At 36.3% G+C, this 8,387-nt stretch overlaps 1 protein-coding gene across 1 annotated transcript; it reads right to left on the bottom strand.

Moving 5' to 3' along the window:
* Window positions 1–883: 883 nt before the first annotated feature.
* On the bottom strand, window positions 884–7,836 carry pitpnaa (phosphatidylinositol transfer protein, alpha a). Its single transcript, XM_043259872.1, has 12 exons — window positions 7,677–7,836; window positions 6,426–6,456; window positions 4,521–4,666; window positions 4,211–4,302; window positions 4,062–4,069; window positions 3,448–3,522; window positions 3,240–3,323; window positions 3,089–3,166; window positions 2,897–3,007; window positions 2,568–2,690; window positions 1,774–1,839; window positions 884–1,701 (listed from the first exon to the last, which is right to left on the bottom strand). The coding sequence occupies exons 1-11, from the start codon at window positions 7,691–7,693 to the stop codon at window positions 1,792–1,794; spliced, it is 813 nt and encodes a 270-aa protein (XP_043115807.1). The 5' UTR covers window positions 7,694–7,836; the 3' UTR covers window positions 884–1,701; window positions 1,774–1,791.
* Between the last annotated feature and the right edge of the window lie 551 nt (window positions 7,837–8,387).

The following is an 8,387-nucleotide window of genomic DNA, read 5'->3' as shown; positions in this document are numbered from 1 at the left end:
ACAAAATGAATTGCAGAAATAAAAAGTTTCAAAAGGCAAGAAGGGGTTACGCAAAAAGCCTCAGTATGTGGTTGTGGTTCAGTTCAGCGTTTGTAGAATGTTGTCAGTTGGTCCAGACGGATCTTATCTAATTACCAGCGGTGACAAGGCCGTATTTCGTTTAACAGCATGTTATTGTATTGGAGCATTATATTCAGCCCAGTTCACATTCTACCAGGTACTAAACAGCGCAAGCAGTTCAAAACAGTTACCACCCTTTGACAACATAGAATTTAACCACCTGTCAGGCTGAAAGATTAATCAGATTGTGCTATTGATTACAGCAGTGGTTTTTAAGTTTAGATTTTGTGCAATGCACAGCAGTGACTGAAATAAGTATATTAACGGGAGTGGAATATTGTTGGTATTAGTGTTACTTAATTCGTCATTTGGATCGTTTTGTTTGTTAGATCTGGCAACCCTGCTAAGTACCTTCGCAAAGAGATTTCTTCATAGTTCACAGATCCTTATCAAACTATTCTCACTCTTTGCCAGGCAACTAGATTACATTTAAATTAGCCTGCTTGCAGACATTAAATACACATCACCGGTGGAGTTTAAACAATGAGTCATCAAGTTAAAAAAAAAAACTGCCGAAGCATTTTTGAAGGTAAAAAAAAATTGGTAACTACAAGCTGTCGGTCAACCCATCATAGTAATTAAATGAATGCTGGAAGCTGTACATAAATACACGTAAATAGCCTCCACGTAAACCCCAAAACCTGTTTATCAAAACATTTACTCATGTGAAGAAAAGAAAAAAAAAAAGCAAATACTTTGTATTTAGTAAATGGAGTTCTCAATATCTCTGCACGCCACAATAAATGAATACACACTACAGCCATTAATAATAAATTCTTTTTAATGTCATTATCAGGTAATGAGGCATATTTCTGAAACGAGTATTACACTGTATCCGAGCCCAGTCTTAAGTAGAAAGTGAAACAACAGCAGAACACCATTTAAACGTCTGAATACAGTTCATAATTAAACCTCGTATGACAGAGGCACAACGCATAGCTCATAACACGTACTGATACATCTCTAACCCAACATGACATGATATCTAACGCCCTGGATCCTGTGTGGAAATTCAAGTGAACTAAATTAAGTTTGTTACGTCATGACTGTAAACCTGGAATTACCACGCAAGTAGAATTCAGTCCTTTCAGATCTACAAAAAGTCCTGAGAAAAGTGGCTTATGAGTAACAATGGGTCAGCTGCAACCCGCTAATACCATAAACTCATGGTGATTTGTCATGAGGCAGCTTCTTTTTGTACAAATAGAAAATAACACCTGCAGCAAATACATAGAGGTGGAAACGTCTGTTAGAGAAACATGTAAACATGTTAACATGCCGGTGATACAGGTCGTGAGGGGCAACTTATACAAGTGCTGATGTTGGTCAAATTTGTAAAAAAAAAAAAAAAAAAAAAAAAAAAAAAAAAAGACTGGTAAACATATTCAGGAAACACTTTCAAAATAAAAGTTAAACACAGGGCTGAAAAAAGATGCTGCTATTTATTAGTGTAGAAAACACCTCTGGATGGGATGTCCTGGTGTGAAGAAAAGAGACAAACTACTGGAGTGAAGAGAGAGCAGCCCATCATACTGCAGAGACATCCTCCAATACTAGGACACAACCTAACTGCTGCAACATCTGAAAACATACATGAAAAGTGTTTGAAATAATGAGATGATTGCTGTTTCAGGTTTTTTGAGCTGTACTCACAGTATCAGATGCAGCATCTCATTCATCTGCAGCAGACATTCCTTTCACTGGATCCTTCTCTCGCATCTATAGTAGAAAAATATATTGATTGAACTCATATTGTTCCATTTTAGTTGTTGTAATTTATTTTAGGCACAATCCATATAAAATGATAATATCTTCAATTGATGATTGAAGTTTTTACATTTTATTAAATTTAGTCATTTATTAATTTTTTCTTATTTAAATTTAGTAATACTTTTCAAACAACATTTTACTTTCTGTTTACCATTGAATTTTAGTTTTATTTCAGTTAACAAAAGTGCAAAAATGCTTTCAGAAAAGGTAAAGTTAAAGAGTGTAATATGTAAGATTAACTGCTAGTGGTTGAAATGGGTAACACAAAAACACAGACCTTCCGGCCAGGAATACACATTTCAGAGTAGAATTACAGACAATAGCACTATTCTTCAAAGAAACAGCTACGCAAACATAACATATACAAACATATGCTATAGTTTGGCTTTAGAAAAGTTAAGCGAGTAATTGCTTTAAACAAGCAAAATAATCCAGTTTTCTGTTTGAAAAAAATATTTGCCCTTTGGCAGATTATTTAGCTTGTTCTAAGCAAAATTTTGACTTGGATCATTTTTACTTGACTAGAAAATCCTTTTTATTCATTCAATTCATTTTTAGACTAAGTAAATAAAGCATTTTTTTTTTTAAAGTGAAAAACTATTTAGTACCGATAGTACTGCATTTTATTTTTAGATCATTTCGGTAAACTCTGATTTTCCGAGCCTTGCTGAACTCACGTTATTGAGTTCTTTCTGCGTCTCCTCCTCCATGCGGCGGATGTCCTCCATGGTCAGGTGGATCCATCGGTCTAACCAGCAGAAGAGCTGCCTGTGGAAGTTGGTGAACAGACGCTTCTCTTGCTGAAGTAAAACCAAACAAACAATGTTTCATTGACTCACCGCATTAAAACTAGACCAACACGCAAACACCAAACTCTGCAATAAACTGAACAAACACTAAGTGTTGATCTTTCTAAACCACGCCTCTGTGATGTCAGGACGGACGGTCTGTCGATATAAAAGCGAGTCACGCTGAACACAGCGTCGGGTAATTTACAGATTTATACCTTGTGAATGAAATTCTCCACTTTATTCTGCAGGCCAAACCACTTGAACTTGACGGTGACTAGTTTGTAGGCACACATATGAGGGCAGTCCGTCTTCTGAGGAAGCTCTTTCTGCAACGCGCAGGAACAAACGCAATCAATAAAACGACTGGAGGCACGCATGTTAAAACTACTTTAAGAAAGCATACACACCTTCCAGTCGGGTCCTAACGGCCCTCTACCAGTCTTTTGTGATTTGAATGTGGCTGGATCCTCATCTGGCTTGTAGTCCTTTGAAGAAGATCAAAACGTTAGCGTGTCTCGAAGTCTGATCACCCATCGTAGGGAAAAAGGTTTTTCTTACCTTAGTGTCGATCTGAGACCGGTCAGCAATGTCAATGTGTACCACCTCGACCTTTTTCCACTGTTCAGGGTCAAGCTTGTGGACCTTCAAAAAAAAAAAAAAAAAAAAAGAATCGAGTTGAATTGAACTATTAAATTTGTGATATTGTGGCGCTGCGCAAATAAATTAGGATGTACATTTCTCTGCATAACGTTGACTGTCTACTTACATTGTCCTGTTCACCGAAGTCAGGTTTGTGCCACGTCTCAATCATGACTAGAAAATTGTCCTTCATGTACTCATTCTAGAAATACACGCGCAAAACATTCAATACACAGACAAATTCTGTTTTGTTTTTAAAGAAACTTACTTTTAGTCATCAAGGATGAGTCAAAATGATCACGGTAAAAACATTTATGAGTGGATTTATAAAGGATTTCTATATTAAATGTTGCTTTTTTATGTCCATTAAATAAAAATAAATAAAAAATTATAACGTTTCCAGAAAAATAAGCAGCACAAATGTATTTTTAGCACTGATAATAAGCACCGAATAAGAATGATTTCTGATGGAAAATCAGCTTTGCCATCACATGAAGAAATTAATTTGATAAATATATTCAGTCTGAAAATATTTATTTTAAAATTAAAATAATATTACACAATGGTAATGTTAATTCTGTATTTCTGGTCAAACTTGGTTTTAGACTTTCAAAATTTTCAACTTCGAAAAAGGCATTGTATACGTAAGATTAAAAGAACAATAAAACGCTGATTATTAAGATTATCATTAATAGTAATAAAAAACATACATTTTAATTACACCAGGTGTCTCAAACTCACCGTGAGGACTGGAGTGATGACGTAGCAGGCACATGAAAAACAGGGATAACAGATTTGTCAATTTCATCATTCCTTTGGTCTCTGTGTTTAATAGACCGGTCATGTATCAATGTGTATATTCAGTAAAGCTGTGCTGTTTTGGCTGGTACCTGTGCGACAGTAAGGATAAGCATTCCAGGCCTTCTCATGGATGCTCAGGGCAGATGAAGGGGCCAGTAACCGTACAAAAGTTGGCACTTTACTGCATAAGACAAAGAGAATGAGAAACTGTCAGATACAGACTATATTTGAAGACAGCACATGACACAGCCCTTACAAAAAATAAAATAATACTATGACACTACAATATCAATCAATCAATCATTTTTATTTATATAGCGCTTTTAACAACACAGGTTGCATCAAAGCACTACAATACATACCACAGCACTGAAAAATTAATATGATGATTATTATTACCTCTGCAAGTGGTAGATCTTGTGTGTGTACTGTCCTTTTTCTCCATCTTTCTCGTAGGGCTCGTTTTGCAGGACCTCCACCCCTTCTCCACCACCCGTCTCATTCTTACTGGCCTCTGCTACCGAGAACAGCTGACCCACCTGGTACTGCAGATGAGAGAATAACGTTAACTTCACTCGGTCACATGGAAATTACAGTATAAATGATACACAAAAATGCATTGAAAGTGAGTGTACTCTGCCAAATGCATTTGCATGTCTGCTGTGTACAGTGCTGAGAGCCGATTCAACATCTACATAGACAAATAACCATATATATACACCCTGGTGTGCCATAAACAAACTGACTAAATTATAGAGGAAGTGTTCAAAACCTATAATCGGATGATATGAAAGAGGAAAACTGGTTTCTCTAATGCTAGCTAATCTCTAGTTCTCCAACTCTGACAGGCTTCTGCTCAACTCTATAAAGAGAAGAAAAAATATTTTAGCAGTTTTGATGAAGACTTTGGATAAAAAAAAATTCTAAACATTTTATTCAAATTCTAGCTGTGAAAACAAACAGATAAAAAAAAAAAAAAAAAAAAAAAAAAATTTACATAAAATGCTAAAACAATTTTAAATACTACATATAAATTAAGGCCTTTAAATGATAGAGTACAGTAGGAAAAACAAAAAAAAAAAGTTTGGTTTTATAGTTGTTTTTTTATTTAAATAATAATAATTGATAAATGGCAAGTACTAAAAATGTACTACTGTTTGGGTAGAAATAAATTAAAGCCATTAAATCATTGTTACATGCTAAAATATAGAGGCTTCACAACTGCACAATATGAAAAATGGATATTAATTTTGAAAAATGTGTTAATAAAAAGTTATAATACTGTTCAATAGTTTTTAAAGTTTAAGTAAAAATTAGAGGATAGTAATAGTATGCTAAGCATAATAATAGAAAAAAAAAGCAAGCACAATTAAATATCTTACATTGATTATACCAACTAAAAGGAACTCAAATATTAGCGAATAACCAATATTAACGTAGTTTGGAACTACTTGAGGGTGAGTAAATGACGACAGAATTTTTAGGTAAATTATTCTTTTGAGCTACCAAAGACGGTCCAGCCAAAAGCTTCATTTAATTTTACATAACTATACTCATTACCGTTAAACCAGTTTCTGACTGTCACACAGAAATGAGTGATGCAGACTGCACCTTAGACCACACGGACACACGGTTTATCTACAAAGCCACCTTCCAGAATGTACCATCCTACAGGTGCTCCCTGTTTTAGCTGCTTGGGGCTCAATTCTTCAGACTCTGTATCATATGGCCTTTTGCACAGGTGAACGGAAAGGAATGCAGCTGAACCTTTACTGCCGTTTAGACAAGAACAATTGACTTCTTCAACAATGATTTCTTATTCAAACACAACAGATACTGAAAAAGCCCTACAAACAAGCAGGATAAAAACACACCAGACTATATCAACAAATACTACAACAGGAAGAGCAAGAAATGACAGGCACAGAGCAAATTCAACCTTTGCTTAGTAAGCTGGAGCAAAGATGGTACACTTGATAAAGTCTGATAAGCTCGGTCTCAGGTTACAATTAATTACAGTCGGTCCTCATCTGCTGTATACAGGCTTTCAGTTAACTAGGCCACTTTCCCACAAACCTCAGGCTATTTGTTTAAATTCATTATTTCATCATTTCAGGGTCTAAACTGTCCGGCCCAACAGAAGAAACTGGGCGGAGACTGGAAAACTAGAGTACTGTAAGCCATCTGCCAAAAATACATTCATGAGCCTCAAGATGGACTTTACTAGACTAAAATCGATTTTTAAAAAAAAAAAAAGAAATAACCTATAAAGAAGCACCCGTAAAAAAAAAAAAAAGTACATACCTCTTCGACAGAAATGGGCAGGACGATTCGACTGAAAAACAAAAGAGAAAGGCAACCGAGTCAGCAAAAATAACATGAGCTAACCTTGAACTCTTCATTCATTCAATCACAATTAATTCCTTGACAACTTTGTATCCTCTTGGAACGCCAACAGGGCCTGCTTTTACCGTCTAAAGACAGCTGCACGAATAAACCTAATCAAAACAGCAGGGTTTTTAAGAAATGGTGTCGCTTTATTTAATAACCAGACCTTTGCAATCATAAAACAACGATGCTCTGATATTATTTGAGTTTACTCCGTTGAGTGGTCTCAAATTTTAACAAGCTACTCATATACATATACGCACATACATACATATATATACACACATGTGTGTGTGTGTGTGTGTGTGTGTGTGTGTGTGTGTGTGAAATATCTGGCCACAAACCAAAGCTAACAAAAAGATAGATTTCTGCACACTGAAAATAACAATCTACAGAAAACACTATTACAACCAAACGCCACAAAATAAAAAGTGAACAAATAAGTACTAATCTTTTAAAACCAGGATTATTTCTCACATCGTAAAGCCTCCTGTTATATTAAAATCCCCCTGATAACTCTCAGGTTTTCCATGATGAAAATCTTGTCGAAAAAACGCCACCATATTTAACTCACGTCAAGTATTATGAAAGCCATTATGGCAGTAATGACATCATAATGTCAACATAGCGATTTCTAATGTCATGTTTTACAACTCATTTAGCAAGAACAATTCAGCTATCTTGTTACATGTATATTAATATCACTATAGCACTTTTTTATTTGTTCACTTAGTGCATACTACAGCACACAGGTCTCAAAGTGCACCATGACGTGAACAACGGTGCATTATGACGCGTGACCGGCGAACGGTAACATGTGACGATCACGTTCACCGTACCTGCATTTTATAACTTCTACAGTTTTGTAACTTCAAAAAAGGAACACGCTTTTCTTTCACTCCGTAAAGCAAATGACATTAGATAGCGCGGAACGCTTGAATATAAATCGCACAATCCCAAGCGAGACTGTAGCTTATTAAACTTTAGATTACTTGAGATAACCTTAACAAACCGAAAAAAACCCACCCATAACCCATTTGTCAAAAATCAACATAAATCCACTTCATTAGGCAGCAGCCGGTGAAAGTTAGCAAACACGCGCCCCTTAAATCAAGTTCAGCGAGGGATTAAAACTTCAGCGCAGTCGAATCATGCGAAAATACTTACAATTCCTTTATCAACATGTTATTTCCTTCTGCTCGGCGTGCCCAACATTCAAACCCAACTTTAAGAGAGCTTATTCTCCGACTCTTCGGTTTAACCCGCCGCGGCTCGTTTCAGTTCAAGTTCCTGGATTTCTCATTTCTTTAAATTCATTTCCTGAAAGATGTCGACAGGAGCGCCGCGTCGTCACGGCAACCACACCCACTAGCGCGAAACCCGGGCCGGGCGCGAATCTGATTGGTCCAGAGGCGGCCGTAGACCCACGCGGCACGCCCTGGCCGGATACTTAACGCTCACAAGCAGCGCAGGTTTACAGAGCAGTGACTGTGCGTCCACATGGATGTCAGGTAGATGTTCTTGTTCCGCTAGTTTTAAATTTAGGATAAGACTACAACAGGAGGGATTTGGGTGTGAAGGTGTTTTTGTATTTAATGCTAAGCGTGTGTTGTCCTAGACCTGATTTTCCAGTCACGACCACAGATAACTAGTCTTTCTCCATTCCACTTAAATTTATCTTCAGCTCACGTGTATCTTTATAGTTCTACTCCTCTTCTTTCTTAGTCTTAATATAGTGGTTAAAATATTTCACAATTTATAGACATAGAAATCTTATTAGGTAGCAGTCTATTCAGTAAGTGAGTGTTTTTAGTTTGTTGTTTTTCTCTTCTTTTTTCCTCACTCCCTCTCTTTATTTTCACTCTTGTACGACAAAGA

This window comes from Puntigrus tetrazona, chromosome 15, assembly GCF_018831695.1.
Source record: "Puntigrus tetrazona isolate hp1 chromosome 15, ASM1883169v1, whole genome shotgun sequence".
NCBI lineage: Eukaryota > Metazoa > Chordata > Actinopteri > Cypriniformes > Cyprinidae > Puntigrus > Puntigrus tetrazona.
Note: the sequence above shows the minus strand (reverse complement) of the source record. Positions and strands in the feature narration are given on the sequence as shown.

Excerpts from the sequence above, each read along its gene's own strand:
- pitpnaa (XM_043259872.1), bottom strand. Across the intron at positions 2,691-2,896 it reads TGGAGAATTTCATTCACAAG|CAAGAGAAGCGTCTGTTCAC; the intron begins GTATAAATCTGT and ends GTTTTACTTCAG. Across the intron at positions 1,840-2,567 it reads CGCAGAAAGAACTCAATAAC|ATGCGAGAGAAGGATCCAGT; the intron begins GTGAGTTCAGCA and ends TTTCTACTATAG.